This window comes from Neolamprologus brichardi, chromosome 6, assembly GCF_056152115.1.
Source record: "Neolamprologus brichardi isolate AB-2024 chromosome 6, ASM5615211v1, whole genome shotgun sequence".
In the NCBI taxonomy this organism is placed as follows: Eukaryota; Metazoa; Chordata; class Actinopteri; order Cichliformes; family Cichlidae; genus Neolamprologus; species Neolamprologus brichardi.
In genome coordinates, this window is record NC_142109.1 from 34,605,577 (window position 1) to 34,624,914 (window position 19,338).

The 19,338-nt window shown below is 41.3% G+C and overlaps 1 protein-coding gene across 5 annotated transcripts in view; it reads left to right on the plus strand.

Moving 5' to 3' along the window:
* Positions 1 to 19,338, plus strand: part of kcnq5b (potassium voltage-gated channel, KQT-like subfamily, member 5b) — a 170,816-nt gene that overhangs the window by 137,582 nt on the left and 13,896 nt on the right. For 3 of the 5 annotated variants that reach the window (XM_087842189.1, XM_087842192.1, XM_087842190.1), the window contains exons 5-10: positions 558 to 683; positions 4,173 to 4,283; positions 5,606 to 5,701; positions 8,413 to 8,507; positions 13,920 to 13,946; positions 18,506 to 18,729. In XM_087842189.1, coding sequence (XP_087698315.1) covers positions 558 to 683; positions 4,173 to 4,283; positions 5,606 to 5,701; positions 8,413 to 8,507; positions 13,920 to 13,946; positions 18,506 to 18,729 — 679 coding nt within the window. Of the gene's footprint in view, positions 1 to 557; positions 684 to 4,172; positions 4,284 to 5,605; positions 5,702 to 8,412; positions 8,508 to 13,919; positions 13,947 to 15,904; positions 15,962 to 18,505; positions 18,730 to 19,338 lie in introns of all 5 variants that reach the window. The other 2 variants (XM_087842188.1, XM_087842191.1) reach the window with 1 other exon arrangement.

Below are 19,338 nucleotides of genomic sequence, written 5' to 3' on the forward strand. Positions count from 1 at the left end.
ATGTTTCTGTAACGCAATGTTTATACGATTAAAACAATTAAAGGTGTTAAAGATGAAATGTTATGCAGTATTTATTTATTTTTAAACTAGTAGACTAATCTTGCATGATAGTTTGATTGCTCTTCCTTGCTATTTTGAGGTCACAGAGGTTTTCACGAGCATTCATCACCTACCTAAATGTTCCTGATAAAGTGTACACCAGCACAGCTGTGTTCCTACAGCGTTGTTCGAGCAGAGCAATGAGTCAGATTAGCTTTGCAGGTAACACCGGGCACATTCAGAGGTCTCGTAGAGTTCAGAGCAGGCAGCTCAGCACATCAGGAAGTTGGTCGCAGTGTTTTATCTCATTTATGTCTAAACCAATAAGGGACTGCATCAGAGGAAGGTTCTGTAAAGGGTCGTGACCTATCACGTCATTATTTTATTTCTGTTTCTGACCTCAGTGTTCAGAGAAAAGCGGTTTTAGGTCGATCTGTTATATGCCAGAGTGGTTGTGCATTAAATAAATGCTCCTTTTTCCACCATTAAACTCTGAATGACCTCTTTGACTTCTGCAGGAACTGGTAACCGCCTGGTACATCGGCTTCTTGGTCCTCATCTTCTCTTCGTTCCTTGTCTACCTTGTGGAGAATAAGTTCAACAATGAGTTTGCTACGTATGCGGATGCCTTGTGGTGGGGCACGGTGAGTTTGGAGGAATTTCTGTACTTTAGTAAAAAGTAGGGCTGGGTATCGTCACTGATTTCTAGAATCGATTCGATCCACGATTCGATTTAATTCGATTTGAATCTGGGAAATTTTGACAGTCAGAAATATTATAATTCAGATCAGTACATTTACATATTTTTGTATCTATAAAAAGGAAGCTGACACACGCAAGACTTTATCAAAGGTGTGAGCATCACAGCAGAGGCCTTTGTGTCAAAGCAGCTGAAGATAAAACACAGAAAAACATGAAGGTGATTTTCCTGGCCTGGGATTTTATAAAAATATTCTGCAGTAGATCAAAAACGAAAGAAAACCATTAATTAACACATGAACATTACCTCTGAAGTTACAGCGGTTTTATTAGAGACACGGCTAAGCGTTTTGCATTTTGCATAATTTTTAAAAGTTTAAATTTGTTCAGTGTTGAACGGCAGAAATTAGGTTTTCTTTTCGGAAGGATATAAAACGGGGAAAAAAACGTCGGCCGACAGCCTGTAAACAACGGCAGACTTGTGCGCAGTGTTGGGGAGTAACGGAATACATGTACCGCCGTTACGTATTTAAAATACAAAATATGAGTAACTGTATTCCGTTACAGTTACCGTTTAAAAAGGTGGTATTTAGAATACAGTTACTTTGTTGAAATAAATGGATTACACGGCGGTACTTCCCTGTTTCATATTGTGGCGGGTCAGGACTGTTTGGGTTTTGTTTGACAGCTACGTTCTGTTGTTCCAGGCGGCAGCGTTACGGTTGCCATGGTTACAGGGTGACGCTCTCTCTGCGTGTTTCCTGGGTGAGAGAGGCCTTTTCCTTGTTGTTGTGCTAAGCTAATAGGCAGAATGCTACAGGTATAGCTCTAAAGAATGTAGCATCATGGGCAGTGTAGTCCGTGCTGCAGGGAGAATGGACTGCTATACACGTTATGTGTCTGTGAGCGAGGGAGGGAGAAAAAGGAAAAGTACGAGCTGTCATCGAGCAGAAACGGGAGCTGGAAGCATGTAAATATAATAATAACCACTGCAGCCAAGAAGAGAGCCTGACGAGCCCAGTTGTAAGTAAGCTATTAAGACTCGACTGTACACCGTGTTCGTGTTTTCCTCCGAAACAATAAGTTCCGTTGGAGCAGCCTTTCAACGCCTCTCTCTGTCTCTGCTAGCAAAGTTGACCCAGACAACAAAGTAAAGCTAGTTTAGCTAAAGCTAGCTAAAGCTAGTAAAGCTACAAGCCCGACACGGAACGGTTCGGAGCCGCGAACCTTCAGTAACAGTAATAAATCACAGCAATAGTACATTCATGTAGTTGTAAACAGCATGATAATATATTAAGTAATCCAAAGTATTCAGAATACGTTACTCTCATTGAGTAACGTAACGGAATACGTTACAGAATACATTTCGGGGCATGTATACTGTATTCTGTAATGGAATACATTTTAAAAGTAACCTTCCCAACACTGCTTGTGCGTAACAAGCAAGCGAATAATGCAGAAAACAGTACAGAGAGAGAGAGAGAGAGAGCTGTGCATCGTGGTCGAAGCAAAACAGTAAAAGTCAGAGTGAATTCATGACGATGTTTATGTGAAGCGTAGTTTGGATCTTCTTTTGCTGCTGGTTCGGTCAATATTGTTTGGAGAGACATCAAACTAACAGCTTTAGAATCAGCGCATAAAGGGCGTGAACACAAAGCGCGGACCCGCCGACAGATCAGAATCAGCGAGCTGTCGGCTTTCAGCCCCGACCGTCAGCTGAGAAAGTCACATCTCACTGATTCTGATCCGCTGGTTGCGCTGTGTGTTTAAGTCTTTGTGCAGAATCCGTGTTCCTGCTCTCATTTACTGTCTTAGCTGTTTGGTGGTTGTTGAAGTTTTGTGATCTTTCACCAGAGATTCTGCCATTTCGGGCAAAATACATTTATATTGAAAAATCGATTCAGGATTTTAATGAATCGATTTCACGTTATCCAAGCCAGAATCGATTTTAATCGATAAATCGATTATAAAAACCCACGCCTAGTAAAAAGCCTTGATAGAAATGATTTTCTTAGCAGCTGTCAGCCAATCTCTGCAGCCACCTGACCCTCCTGAGTGAGACCTTCTTGGACATCAGCAGGTTTTACTCTGAGTATTTTCAGATGAGTGCGTCCTGCTCTGGATGCAGAAAAGCAGAATCCTCGCCGTTATTATCTCCTGTTCAGCTCTGCCTCTGAGCACCAACAGCCCGTCCATAAACATTAGTCCTGCACGGCTCCGTTAAACACCATTATTAATCCGGCTCAGAAATTCATAATGGTGTAAAATGGCCTTTGTCATGAATGGTAATCAGAGCCTGAATGAAAAATGTTCAGGCTTCCAAATCAAAGCGGTAGATGGATGGATATCTGTACAGATGTGCAGATAAAACCGGCACAGTAATAAAGCCAAGTAAGGTTTTTCTGCCAGTTTCAGTCCACGGCCAAGTACATCTGCCCCTGTCATTAAATGGTGAATACACTTCATTAAGTGCTCCTTTTCAGGCTTTCGTTGAACACATAAGAATGCTTTTATCCAGCAGTCATATTTTGATGCACTAAGTACCATCAATTTGAATCATTACTTCAATTAACTCTTTTAATTCTATTAAAACTTCACTTGCTGACATCTTCCATCGAGATGTTTGAGTCCATTTTCATTGAATCTGAGGTTTCATATTGTCAAAACGCCCTCTCCGTGCATATCTGCACAACATCATCAGATGCTCGGTAGGTCTTTGCACATAAAGGACAGGAGGAGTGCTCATTCTGTGCCTTAGAAAACGTGATTTTTTCAGATAAAGCAGAATAAACATTTGAGCCGCCGGCTTTCAGCAGCGTTCTTGGAACCAAGGCCGCACAGACTGACGCCCGTTAAAGCCTCTGCGCAGGTTTAATCATTCAGATGTGATTGCAGTGCTTGAAGGCATCATTTAAAATCATGTCTCAGAAAATCAGGCTGTATGCAAAAGGGAAAAAGATGCAAATACAATGGAGCAGAAGACATTTAACACTGAGCAGTCTGACAGAAATAAAGCAGTCTTAATAGATCAGTGTAAGTAAAGCAGAGGATGCATTTTCATTCAAGTCTACTAACCAAACAACCCCTTTTAATATCACTTAAAGGACCATTTCACCAAAACTGCAAAAGCTGCCTGAGGCACAAACAAAAAGATGAAACCAGTTTCTGTCCTACAACCTTTAAAAGATGCCATAGATATAGATATAGGTATTCCAACTAATGACGTTTTACTGTTAAATAAAAAAACTACTAATAGCTTGAAGATGTTTAGATAAGTCATAAACAACGTCGGCATTACCAGGTCACCTACAAGTTCTGATACAGCACAAGTTTTAATTTTAAATATAACATTAGTTTAAAAGTTCCCTGTTTAAACAGCCAGAGGCTCCATATGAGCATCCATCAGGCCCTGATGATAATCCTTGTTTTCACAGATCACCCTGACAACCATCGGCTACGGAGACAAGACGCCAAAGACGTGGACGGGGCGGATGCTGTCGGCGGGGTTCGCCCTCCTCGGCATCTCCTTCTTTGCCTTGCCAGCTGTAAGTTATTCTTTTTTTATGAATCAGTTTTCTGTAACAGGTTTTCATTTTTCTCTCTCGTAAAGTTTCCTTTTTTATGAAATTTGCTTCTTTTTTAATGTAAATTTACAACCTTATTATTGTAGTTTATAATAATAATTATTGTTGTATTGTTGTAATAGAACATTCAGTTAATTTCCAGTCACAGTAATTCAGTCATTAAATTGAATTATGTACCTACTTGAGGACATAAAAGTTCTCTGAAACAAGCCGTTTTAGCGATTGCCTGCTCTCTTCTTATTGGCTGACTTCTGGAAGCCTGCACAGGAGCACTAGGATACTCTCTTTTTAACCCTTTAAAGCCGGTCAGAGCAGCACGCTCTGTTTTGCGTAACTATTTTTAAATCCCGGTAGCTCTGCAACCACGTAAGCTAGCGCAATAACTTTTTTGCATATGAAACCGGAGGAGTTGTACTTACATCTTATGCCATCAGCTTGTCCTCGGTCACAGTTTCCTTCCACATATAACTTTGCAAAAACTGCATAAAAAGCACTTGCAGCAACAAAAACATAATATTCCAGAAACACGCTTTGCCGATCCGATCAGCTGTTCATAACACTTCCTACATTGGAATAGACGTCAGCGCGAACTATCGCATGTCCGCCATGACCTGCCCGAAACCGGAAGTGACGTCATTTTCGCGGAAATGTAGTTTGTTTGTTTTTTTACCATCAGGGCCTCATGAGCCTATACTGGTGTTTTTAAAAGTTATGTTTGACTTTATGACTTTCTGTGTGGTTTCTGGGATGCTTAGGACTCATATTGCACTGCTGGAAATAGTTTATTTTGATGCATATGCTGCTTTTTTGCAAATTTGCATTATAATATTTATTTTCGTTTTTCCTGCAGTGTATAAAAATTGGTGTATTTCAAAAATAAAACTATGAAGACACTCAAAATAAATTTCCTGTGGTGGGAAACTATTTTGTGCAACTTTTTTGTATTTACAGTTTTGAGAGATAAGCCTCTTAAATTTCTCTAACTAGAAATATATGTTAAAAAACAAAAACGATTTTCAATTTTTTTGTAGTTTATTGCACTTTTTTGCAATTTATGTAATTACTATGCACTTAATGCATACATATTATTAAAATTTAGGCTGTAATGGTTGTATTGATGTATAGCAACTTGAAATGCTCCCAAAAATGGCTCCACAGCATGTAAAAATATAATATAAGCTCTGGCGGACTTGGTTCTATGGTAGGTCTTAAAGGGTTAAGTCACTGCTACCAGTGCACGAAACCACATCATGGTGTATTTATTGCTGTTTATATCATTTCAGGGTATTCTGGGTTCAGGCTTCGCCCTGAAGGTCCAGGAGCAGCACAGACAGAAGCACTTTGAGAAGAGAAGAAACCCAGCGGCCTACCTCATCCAGGTAAAACAGACACCCTGTTATTCTTTTGTCTCTGACACATATCTCTGCTTTGGGCTGGACAATGAAGACGTTAACGTTGACGATTCAATCCACTGTAGTGTTGTTGAAATCTATAAGCGACTGTCATTCTCCACTTTGTCCTTTTCCCTTCGTGGGCTCGACGAAACCCTGTGAAAAGCAGATATCGTCACCCTGTGCAGCCCACTTCTCTCCTCATCTTCTCAAAGCTCGATCATCTTTTTCACCTCCTACTAGTATAGCCATAGACTGTATATAAAAGATGGTCATGGCTACCATGAGATCAGCATTTGGGTTGCAGAGTCCTGTTTTTCTTCCGTTCTTGCCGTTTTGAAAGCAGGCGTTACGAGCACAGGTGGAACCGAGGGATGTTCCACGCACATCGTCTATCAAAGCTTATAGGGGTGGAGCCTATCCCAGCTGTCTTCATGATGGTGGAATTGAACTCAGGACCTTTTTGTTGTGAGGCAGCTGTGCTAACCACCACTGCCCAAGGAAGATTCATGACAAGGAGAAAAAACCCTGTTAAATCCATGTCCAGACACACAAATGAATGGAGGTAATGATTATTTTTAAGAACTTCCATGAAACCGGATTAGAAATTCAACGTTAAACTCATGAGACCACAGTGTAGTTCATTAATAACCCAACGTTAGCAGTTCTTGTGACTTTATTTATGCTTTAAAATGTCTGTTCAGCTCATCTAATCTCTTGACGTTCCAAAGGCTTCTTCAGTTTCTAAAGCTGATGAGGAGTCAGTGTTGTAGGTGGCTGACAGCATCTCTGTCCACTGTACTGAAGTGGTGTCCGACAACTCCAACTATCTGCCACCTATGATTCGGTCCTGAGGTCCCGTTCCAGACGAGCTAACAACATTCAGTCCTCGTCCTATATGACCTTAACAAACGACATGACGATAGGGCGGGACAACAACTCGCAAACAAGGCCAACATGTCCGGAACGAACTCCAACGTGACAATCCTGGGTTAAATACCTGGGACTCGTCATCAGCTTTCAGATGAAATCCAGTTTGGATTTGACCCTTTAAGACCTACCATAGAACCAAGTCCACCAGAGCTTATATTATATTTTTACATGCTGTGGAGCCATTTTTGGGAGCATTTCAAGTTGCTATACATCAACCATTATAGCCTAAATTTTAATAATTTGTATGCATTAAGTGCATAGTTATTACATAAATTGCAAAAAAGTGCAATAAACTACAAAAAAATTGAAAATCGTTTTAGTTTTTTTAACATATATTTCTAGTTAGAGAAATTTAAGAGGCTTATCCCTCAAAACTGTAAATACAAAAAAGTTGCACAAAATAGTTTCCCACCACAGGAAATTTATTTTGAGTGTCTTCATAGTTTTATTTTTGAAATACACCAATTTTTATACACTGCAGGAAAAACGAAAATATATATTATAATGCAAATTTGCAAAAAAGCAGCATATGCATCAAAATAAACTATTTCCAGCAGTGCAATATGAGTCCTAAGCATCCCAGAAACCACACAGAAAGTCATAAAGTCAAACATAACTTTTAAAAACACCAGTATAGGCTCATGAGGCCCTGATGGTAAAAAACTACATTTCCGCAAAATGACATCACTTCCGGTTTCGGGCAGGTCATGGCGGACATGCGATAGTTCGCGCTGATGGACGTAGGAAGTGTTACAAACAGCTGATCGGATCGGCAAAGCGTGTTTCTGGAATATTATGTTTTTGTTGCTGCAAGTGCTTTTTATGCAGTTTTTGCAAAGCTATATGTGGAAGGAAACTGTGACCGAGGACAAGCTGATGGTATAAGATGTAAGTACAACTCCTCCGGTTTCACATGCAAAAAAAGTTATTGCGCTAGCTCACATGGTTGCAGAGCTACCGGGATTTAAAAGTAGTTACGCAAAACAGAGCGTGCCCGCTCCGACCGACTTTAAAGGGTTAAAGCAATTGTTTAAATGTGTCAAAAACATTTCCTTCCTACTGAGCTCATCGTCTGAAACAATCCGAAAGCCTGGCAGGGTTATTTGAGGGGATGGTTGTTTTGTTTTTGTTTATTTTTTGGGGTCTGAGGAACCACGGCGATGTTAAATTAAGAGCTGAGTTACAGAGAAAACTCCTCCCACTGCATGTCTGTCTTTTATATACAGTCTATGGTATAAAGCACAGAAACGATCCCCTCCGTCCTGCTACCTGATCTTCACTCACCTTTAGTTTCATCCTGACTTTCACTGGTGCTGACCTCACATTGACCTCCACGTATATTTCCCCACATGCTTCCTTTTCCTTTTGTCCATCATATGTTCCCATCTCCTCCTCCTCCTCTTCATCCTGTGCATCCCCATGTTGTACCAGGCTGCGTGGCGTTATTACTCCACCGACAGCACCAGGCCCTACCTGGACGCCACGTGGCGGCACTATGAGAGCCTCCTGCCTATCCACAGGCATGTATCCATGCCTGACCGCCGGCCGACCCCAGACGTGTGACACATCCGTGTTTTAGTTTTCACTAATCAGCTCTTTTTTTTTACTTTCTTTTCTTTTCTCCTCTTCTCCCGACTCCCTCTGGGGCCTTGTTTTTCTTTTGTTTGTTTTTTGACTTTTTTTTCTGTCTGTTTATCGTTTTTTTCTGGGAGGGGGGTCTTTTAATTTTTCCCTTCCACCTATTTTTTTGTGTATTCTGCATGCAGTGTGTTTGGCGTAGTTATGCGGCTGATGAGAACTCGGTTTCCATTGCTACCTGGAAGCCTCACTTGAAGGCGTTGCATACCTGCAGCCCTACAAAGTAGGTACAACTATGGCAGCTGGTGTCTGTATTTGGTGTCTGTGCCACATTCCTTTCCTGCACTTCAACTTTGCAAATTTAAAGTTCATTTAGATCCTCTTTGGATTATTCACTTTTCCTGCTCTGTCCTGTCGTTTTACGTATCTGCTTTTTTTTCTCTTTGTTGAAAATTTATAGAAGAAGTGATTCTAGAATTTTAATTTATAAATGACAGACAATTTCCAGGCTCCATTAATGTAAAAAAAGCTGACTCCTTCACCTGCTTCTCTATAAATGTCTCCGTCTGTGCGCTGAGGGCTCAACGGGCCAGGAACTTTCGCTGCTTTGAGGGACCGAGGCAGCAATTTTAGCCGTCACCCTTTCATAGCACGTCTATTTATGACTCCAATTGTGGCTTCAATGAGCCAGTCGGGCTTTTTGAACTCAAAGCCCTCATCTTCTCAAAAGCCCAGGGCCCAGAGTGATTTAGAGGGACGCACCTATTTCAGTCTGTCAGTGTGTCAAGCTTTAGCTGTAGTGCCGCTTTTTTACAGAAAATGATGAGGGATGCGGAAAGAGTTGAGAGATTTCCCCCAGTGCCGTCAAACCGTCGACTTCCATCAAGTGGTTCTTCATATTACTGTCAATGACAGGAAAGTTGGTATTTATAATAAAACCATACGTAATTTTACCTTCATAGTGCAAATATTTTCAAATTTCACAGCCCTCAAAGTACAAACAATGGTTTTAAATTAAAGGCTTTTTAAGTGTCAGTATTTATTATATCCACATGAAACCTTCAGGACTGAAAATCACATTTAATCTCTGTTAAAAACCGCAACCAAATCACGAGTGTCACAATCCACAATCAAGGTTTTATTTGAGTAAGATTTGGCGTGGGGAACTCCAGATCTCGAGGGCCGGTGTCCTGCAGGTTTTAGATGTGTCCTTGATCCAACACAGCTGATTTAAATGGCTAAATTATCTCCTAAGCCTGTCTTGAAGTTCTCCAGAGGCCTGCTAATGAACTAATCATTTGATTCAGGTCTGCTGACCCAGGGTGAGATCTAAAACCTGCAGGACACCGACCCTTGAGGCCTGGAGTTTGACACCGCTGCTCTATAACCGTCTCTGAGCTTCAGTATCTCGTGATGGATGATCTGATATCCTCGTGTCGGTGTTGTTCCCACATCATCATAATAAATGTTCCAGGTTCAACATTGCAAGTAACCAATCACATTGTTGTGACGTCCCCCTTTTGTGCCTTCAAAAAATCTACTTCACTTGCGACAAGAGAAACCGCTTCTGTGCGCCGATCCCGGAACTTGAATTCTTTGCATTTCAGGATACTTTCCTTTAATAAATGGTAAGCATTATATATATTGTCCTTACAGAGGCGGTTTCTCTTCTCGCAAGTGAAGTAGATTTTTCGAAGCCGTTTGTTTTTTTTCGAGGTCGCAGATGACGTCAGCAGAAGGTGATTGGTCACTTGCAGTGTTGAACCTGGAACAACATTATTTATGATGACGAGGGAACAACACCAACACGAGGATATCAGATCGTCCATCTCGTGATACATCCTAGCGTTTCAGATCGTATTCAATAACACAACTTTAACGTCTGCAGTGTAGAGGAAGAGACGCCCCAGAGAATTCACTTCAAAAAGTGCATTCTGGGTAAACTTTAAATGCTCATATCACCATGTGAGATGCGCGTCTGCTCAAAACAAGTCATGACATGAAAGTTCTCCTTTCACGTACCTGCCTGTCCTTGGTGTTCACGTGTTCTTTATAACAGTTTGAACCGCGTCACTAAAGTTGACATGTTTTTGTCTGAGCTGTAGGAGTGTTGCCTGGCTGCAGGTGCTCCTCAGCATTCAGAAACAGCTTGAAGGCCAATTCACAGGTTCTGTCTTAAGGTGTCACACTTTAAATGGGACCACACATTATTTCTATTCATGTCCCCACATATTGAGGCACTATCCCACATTTTTATTGGCTCCAGTTCACAAACGTAAACACATCTCACCGACAGATGTGCTGACTCAAGGATGCTGGAACTCAAAGATAATTTCCAGGCACGCCAGCAGCTGACATACCTGTCGCATAACAGCATAAATACAAACTTTAGCTTCTACTTCTGCTCATAAAAGTTGGGGAAATGGAATTAAGTTAAAAAACTTAAAGCTGCATAGTGTGTCTGTGTTCATTTTCTTAAATTGGCTATGTCAAAAAAATTCAATCTGCTTTTTAGCATTAATCTCATCACCCATGTTGTCCCACAAACATCATGGACTTCATGTTTAGTTTGTTGGGACTAGATCAGAATTTGAACATGTGCTGGAAAAGAAGCTCCTGACGTTTTGTGTTTCATACGCTGTGAGGTAAAAGATTTAACTATGCACTTCCTGAATTATTTTTATGACTAAGAACGTTTCAGAAACATCTGCCTCTGATTTATTATTTCATAAATCATACCGTGTCTACTCCAGCCAGCAAATTCTATTTTTTAAAATGACCTAAGACGAGCACTTTATTCATGAAGCTGCCCGATCTGTACCAAAACCTGCTTTGCTCTACGTATATCTAAAAAGAGCTTCTTCCTGTTACTTTCAGAATAAAAGACCTCAACATACGCTGCATGACTGCTATAATCTAAAACTACACATTTTAGAAAAGATCATAAATCTCTAGAACCCACATGGGTTCAATTGGCACAATAATGTTTTTATTTAAATGAAAGTCAAAATGACACATCATCACAATGTGATGACACGTGCTGTGGGAAATGACTGGTATCGTCCCGAACAGCACATGATAAAAGCAGGAAAGCTGCCCTTAAAGCTCGCCTCCCCTCATGTTTTAGTAGTGGCATTTATGAGTCAATAAAGTCTAGTCTAGTTATGCACCTTGAATTATAGAAATGGGGAGCTTTTCTTCTTTGGTTAAAGAACATTTTTTAAAATTTTATGATTTGTGCATTTTTTGCACCCTGCAAACACCCAGTGATTGGGGTTTGTTTTCCACCCCTGCTATGTGCTTTTGAAAGCCATCTGTGGAGCCTGGAAATATTGGGACAGCTATCTGCAAAGTATACAATAAATGCATTGCAGATGGCTACGTATAATGTACAGTTATAGCTTTATGATTACTTTATTTCAAGGAGTAATGTGTGAAACATGCAGTCCTTAAGTCACTTTCTTCTCTCGCTGCTGCTGCTGCTTTAGTGTGCATGAACCTGCATGTTTGTAGTGAGTCTGCTGTTTGTTAAGGCTTCCACCATCAGGCCTCTTATTGATCGATGTGTTGCGGCCTTCAAATCCTCTGCACTTGTGAAAGAAACAGCTGCTGGCAAAGCTTGTGATGCAGAAATCTCCCTATCATGCTGAACACATTGGTGCGTTTGCAGGTTTTAGCTCCTCGGTTATAAATCATGTATAACTTGTATTTTAATGAATTCCTAAAGCTCACGTCATCACGACTTCAACTGGAGAGTAAAGGAGTTTTTAAACATGCTGAGTGTGTCATTCATCACTGTGGACATAAACTTTGCATTTATGATGTTGCCATTAAAGAAGAATTCGCATGAATTCGCTGAAAAGGTTTGCAAAGCAAAGCAAAAGTAAACATAGAAATCAGCTGCCTGGAAAAGCCTCGATGCTAAGTTTATGAGGCACAACCTACATTACCCAAAATGACGAGCATCCAGCAGGTTCACTGTCCAGTACACGTCAGGGTGTGCTTTATAAACTGGTGTCTTGGTTTTCATTAAGCCAAACGAGTTCATGTTATTATGTGGAATAATGCATCCACTTCACAAAAACTTTGACACTTATCTGCTCCAGGATCTCCTGCTAGTTGGACTAACCTCATCCTCACCTAGGAGGTGCCAGGATATGTCCCGGTTAGATACCTGAACCACTCTAGCTGGCTCCTGCTCATGTGATGGAGAAGCAGCTCTAAGCAGAGTCCTTCCTGACTTACTGAGCTCCTCATGCTCCATCCAGAGTCTTGCCACCCTTCGAAAGAACCTCATCTGAACTCTAAACCCTGAACTCTGAACTCTAAACCCTGCCCCCTTGGCTTTGCCTAGAAATTCTAGAAGGTTATTGTCACTACCCGATCCGTACCGGAAACCCGATCGGTACCCCGCATGCGCGAAAGGTGTCTACTTCCGGTCGTAGCGTTTTACGATAGTTATGGGTCAGAGTATCTGTTAAGATGTTAAGAATAATAAGTATATCTGTGTTTGCAATAATGAAGCATTTCAGTACAATGTAGACAAAAACGAAAAATAAAAAGATAGTCACGGATCGGGACTCCCCGATCCTTACTGCGCATGTGCAAAGTCGGACCGTACAAATCGGTCTACCCGATCCGTACCGCGCATGTGCAGATGTTTTCTTCTTCTTCTGTTCGTTTAATAGCAGTTTACTCCCCAGTATAAGAGGATACTGCCACCTGCTGACCGAGCGTATGAACCCTATTGTAAACTGAATTAGCGTCATTACAAACGTGTATTAAATTTGATTTAGTGATAATCGAGTGTGTTTATGCTTGTCTGTGTGGAGAGGATTGATTAGTATAGTGATGATGATGTCTGCTATCACTGTCAAATGTCAGTAAACACTTAATCTGGCTGATGAATCTTCACGTGACACATTGCTAAGTCAATAATTAGTCTGTAATTAGGCGCCATTCTTATTTTACGGCGCTGTTGTTCAATCGGGGGACGCTCTCTGTTGAGGAGAAAAGCATGAATTTGTTTGTAAACGGATTATCCATTGTTTAAATGTCCCGGGCAGTCGAAAAGGAGGCAGAGCTGTTGAGAAATCCTAGGAGCTAACTGGGCGCTAACCGTGTCATTCAAATATATTGAATGTCGCAATGCTGGCAAAGAGAGGAAGTGACGTAAGATTTGCGCATGCGGGGTACCGATCGGGTTTCCGGTACGAATCGGGTAGTGACAGTTATGACCAGTATTAATGACCAAGGGCAACCTGGCAGAGGGCAGCTTCCACTGTGCCCGGGTCCAAGTTATTTCCGGCAGTGTGAACCAGGCTCTCACTGCGGTTGTGCAGAAAATGAACGTCCTGTAATAATGGGTTAGATACCCAATATTCCTTGGTCTTGGAATAGACCAAGCTGCAAAATAAAAAACGATGCACTGTATTACCTTGCAATAACATTGTAACTTTGACCAAAAAAGCCTGTTCACTGTGGTAGATTACATAACTTACCATGCAAAAATTGATGCAAGACAAAGTGGAAAATATTAGTTAAACTCTCTTTAATACAACATATGAGATTTCTAATAAATGGGCTAAAACTTGCAAAAGCACCAGTATTATGATATAAGCACTGTACTATTACTGACGTTTTATGAAAAGATGTGTTCTCAAATATCTTTCCTTTTCTGATCTGTCTGCTGCAGGAAGGAGCAGGGAGAGTCGACCACAAGGTTTGTGACCGTTTGACCTTCGCTGTGTTACGTAGTGTTGTAAGTCCATGACTTGAAAATAGGGCTGGGCGTCAAATCAGAGAATGTATCAACAAAGCTGATACGGCGCAGTACCACGTGTGACCACTTGGGAAATTTACCTGAAAATAACTGAGTGCCTGAATTTTATTTTCTTTGCTTTTTCTTCTTGTTTTTAGTCAAATGTTTGTAATTACTTGAGTTTTTAGATTACCTTGAAAAGTCAGCTTTAGATTTTAGAGTTTCTAACTCCTGTCTGTAGATCAAAGATGAATGACGGCTATAAGATACACCTCAAAAATGTTATGAAGGGGGAATCAATCTACAGAGGCCGAAATGGTTTTAGGTATCAGGCTATAAATGTGTTTATTTCTGCTGTACAGCCGGTTGTTAGAGGAACCGATGTTATTGTGGCACTTCTTTTTCAACCTTCATCTGCACTTTGCAGCTCACTCATTAGTGATTCCCAATGGCCACGCCCATATTTACTTTCTATTCTAATGACGCCGCGAAATCAAAGGTGTCATCGCCTTTAGGACAACTTAGCTACAAAGGATGTATCTGATGTTGCATGACATCAAAAATGTGGTGCAGCTTTTATTTTTATCACTCACTTAAATTCAGTAGAAGGTATAAAGGATTTCCTGCAATGCTCTAATGCAAACGAATGAGCGCTGGGAAAATCAGCAGCAAAGCTGAAGAAGTTCTGTTAATACATTCGTGATCTGCATCATTATGTTCAAACAATAGCCGGCCGTCTTTGAGGGCTCTTTCCGCCACACCTGTATGGTCACCCAGACAGAACAGGTGCCCTAACAGGCGCTGAAGGCCATAAGGGTGATGATGTGGTGCTGTTTTTTCTTTTTATTGCTTTTTCTCTCCAAAAGAGAAAAAAATAAAATCATTTACACACCACGTTCACTACACACACAGGCAAAAACACACACACACCATTTTTCTCATGCTTTAAACCATCCTCTTGCCTGAGGTATCTATTACACACTTATTACAAATGTTATTCTGTGTGATAATGTCCTAATATTGCTTAATTTTGTAATGAAATCAGTGCTCCTGATGTTTCTCTTTTAGCTAATGCATTTACAGACTCATTTGGGGAGGGCAGTGTGCAGGGCAGTGGAGGCTGTGTGATGTAATATGTTGTGTTTGCAGTTATGAAACACTGAGTAAATGTTTGTCTGCAAACCACCGCTGCGAGCTGAAAGCAGGCGTGCTTTCTTTTCTTTTTTTTTCATATAACTCTTTCCCTTTGAACCTGGTTTATGAAATACTCCACAATGTAGAAAAGGTGATGGAGGTTCTGCAAAACCCCCAACTCTATTTATGTCTCTACTGCAGAGCTAGAGAGGAGGGATTAAACGCCACACTGTGCAGTCAGTGCAGAGCTGCCTTGCTTTATTAACAGAATCAGTATATATGAGAAAAGGCAGCGAGGAAACCAAAACATTACATGGGAAACAAAAATGGATTTGCATGTTTATACCTTCAGTAAACCCACACGACTCTGTGTAAAGCTCCCTGTCTGCTCACTGGTGATTCAGGCACTTGTTGCCATGGCCCAGCTGAATTCATGTAGTTAAATGAGGGATATCGGCATGAATGTGTGACTCACCAAATTGCAGCCTTTTTCAAACGGTCCTGTAGATGTTCATTTTCTCTACTAAGCTCAATTTGCCTCCGTTCTGCTGCTTCTAAATGTCAGCGGTCGACAAATTGAAACTCCAGCGGTAAACGTATTACTTTGTACTTCCTAGACTTCATGCATACAGTCCTGCAAAGGTTCATCGCTCAGTTATTCTGCAGAGCTTACGCTAAGAAAGTGGTGTTTAGGTGCACGAGGGTTTAAGACGGAAAGATTTTCTCTCATCTGTTTCTGCCTCATGTAACACATCACCGTGTGTCTATCTCCCCTTGGTTTTTAGTAAAAATCATAGTAATAAACAGAAGCTACTGAGGAGGTGTACTGCTCGGAAACATAGGTACACAGCATCTCTGCTCCCTGTGACATGAAGTTTTTCTTTGGGAATGCTGACTAATTCTTGGTGCATGGGTATCTGTAGGAGGCTGTGCAGCCTCAGAGAGAGCAGAGCCAGAAAACCCTGCAGGGAGACATCAGTCGCCTTCATAGTAACACACTATCTGCCTTTTGTTTGATATTTGCCTGAGCAATGCGCTATTTGTGCCTGTTGTGATTTTGGTTTTTAACCGTCAGATCATTAGTCTGTGCCAGGTTTCGTTCTCAGCAGCAGCTCCTCTGAAATAACTAATTAGCTTTTTCTCTGGATGTAGTGAGAGAGAGAGAGAGTGTGTGTGTGTGTGATGCACCGTCAACATTTTCTTCTTCACTCACCTCCTTGTATTCCACCTAAACGATAAACTGCACTTCACTCACCAGAACCCACACAGACATCTCAGGTACCATCCCCTCCACCGGTGAGAAGCATTGCTTCTTATTGCTAGCCACCTAACAGCTACGAGACTCTCTCAGTTACTTCTTACATGATGCGCTCTGATTTCTAACGAGGGATATGGGTCAGAGTCGGTACAAAGTCTCGAGGGCCTCAGCGCCTCACTGCCACTCGGCACAGTCAGCAGTGAGCAACACTAGCTAACGTTAGCTTAGAATCAGAACCTAGCATGCAACATTTTCCTGATGACTTCATGGGCTCAGTCATTAGTGTCAAGTCACGTTGAGACTAGGGCTGCCACAAACGATTATTTTGATAGTTGACTAGTCACCGATTATTTTTGCGATTAGTGGACTAATCAGATCATCATCCATTGAACATAAAACATACAGCTTATTGCACCAGCAGCATCTGCTCTTATATAACTATCATTAGCTTACAGCTTTAAGTGTTTAAGGTATGTGCTAACTAAAAATAAAGACAAGATGATAGTGTATTAAATTTTAATGAAGTTTGCAGATTGTTTCGGTGAAGTTTAATAAACTCCTTGCTATCTAAAATATAACAGGACACCGGAGTATATTCTCGAGCATCTCAACTTCTGATAATCAGCTGTCTGCTTGACGTTTATTCAGCTGTTTAAAACTATAACTTTAATCTCAGCCAAACCGATTTACTCAGGAACAAATAAAATACTGAAATAAGCCAAACAATAACATTTTTAAGTTATCTAACTGACTTATATATCATGTTTAACCTGAGTAGCAAAAGACGGCGGTGGGGTTGAAAACGATTTGCCGGGAGTCCGGTGTTCTCACGGCTCTAGTTAGCCTAGCCCCCGGCTAGCTATCGAGCTAGTGGGTAACAGACGTCTCCGAAAACGTCGGAGCGCTTTTGAAAATATGTGGTGTCTTGATAAACTGAGCAGATATTTGAGGTTTACACAGCTACATTCTCGCCTGAAAATATGTTAATCGTTTATTTTGTGACCCAGAAAGAATAATAAGAGTAATATTAAAACTAACTAGCTGCCACCATTGTTGGAAACTGAGCTGGGCTGCGCTATGAATTCTGGGACACAGCTTCTTCTTCTTCGGGGTTTAACGGCAGCTGGCATCCTTGTACATGCAGTGCTGCCATCTTCTGTTTCAGTCCGTTATTACACTCTTAAATCCTACTACTAATTCCTGCGTCTTTTGGGATCTTACAAAGCTTCAAACGAAGCGTCGACTATTAAATCAGTCGTCGACGATTTTGATAGTCGACGTAATCGTGACTAGTCAACTAATCGTGGCAGCCCTAGTTGAGACTAACAAGTGAGATCATGACGTTCATTAGAAAGGAGGATTATGCAGATGCACTCGTTGGCTGATAACGTCTTAATGAAATCATTAGCCATCCTGTTGACTTTTTCAGACTATTGAGTTTAAGAGTAAGAATTTACTGAGACCAATCAACACATTCATGACCAAAACCCACTGATTTGGTGACAATAAGAAGAACACAGACTTCTGCTTAATCCTCTGCAGCGTGTAAATGATGCACGGCTGGCGCCTGCGAACGGCTTTGCATGCTGTCATTCTGCATAAGCACAGAATCTGTCGCTCGCTAATTATCTCCACACCTCATGGTCCTGCCTGTTCACACTCTGCAGGTAATTCTTATGAATTTTCATCCATAAACTCACACTTTTATATAAAAACATGCGATACATTTAATATAACTGTGCGACACCCGCTGGCTCTTTCAATGACGTGTAAACTAATTGGTCACACAAGACGGCATACTGTGCACACTTGCAGGAACAAACCACAAGCATCATGACACAGCTGAAGCTTCATATCTAACCAAAGCTTGCATTTTGTCTAAAGCATCTGCTGCAATGCATGCTGGTCTGTCTCCATCCTGTCCTGCAGCCCTTATACTAAATGGATGGCTGCCATGTTCAGCAGTTTATGAAGGAACACTTTTCCAGGATAACTTTTTGCTATCATGAAAATCATTTATCACTCAAACATGTTTACCTCTTTGTCATTTCCACCCCACCTCACTTCCTTCTTCTTTCCCCTTCTCGCTCCAATCTCCCTCTGTACTACTCTTCATCACTAATTTCAGCCAGAAGTTGAGTTTTAAGGAGCGGGTGAGGATGGCGAGCCCCCGAGGTCAGAGCATCAAGAATAGGCAGACGTCATCAGTGAACGACAGGCGCTCTCCGGTGGCTGACGCTGGCACAGAGGGCACCAGTCCCGCCAAGGTTCAGAAGAGCTGGAGCTTCAACGACCGCACGCGGTTCAGACCGTCGCTCCGCCTCAAGAGTCAGTCCCGCTCCACCACTGATGGTGCGTGTGCCGTTCTGCTTTCACTGCCGGTATTTTATATCAGTGTGGATTATTAACAAAGCAAAATCACCTGTTTTAGAGTCTGGCTTCTGGCTTATAAATGTTCATAAATGTTATAAATATCTGCTAAGTAACATATTACCGTACCAAAACTGAAGACGGCCTTCATGGTTTCATCATCTTCTCTCTATTATCATTAGGGATGGGTATCGTTTAGGTTTTATCCGATACCGGTGCCAAACCGGTACTTTTGAAACGGTGCCGGTGCTTAAACGGTGCTCAAACCAGTGCTTAAAGAATGGAGAACACAAAATTGGTCCAAAAACCTCTCATGTTCAGCTGTTTTTTTGTAAAAAGATAACAATGTTAGCCTTTTCTGCAGCTATGGGGCATATATGGTATCACTCTTGGCTGGAAGCAGTGCTTAAACAACGGAAAAAACACAAACTTTGTCCAAAAACCTCTCATGTTTAGCTGTTTTCCACTTTTTCTTTGGTCATTTTAGCCTTTTTGTCCAGGGTGAAGGGAGTATCTGCCATCAAACAAGAAGACAGCCGCATGTAGCTATGATGATGTTTGCTAGTTCACCTTACATGCATTAATGTAATA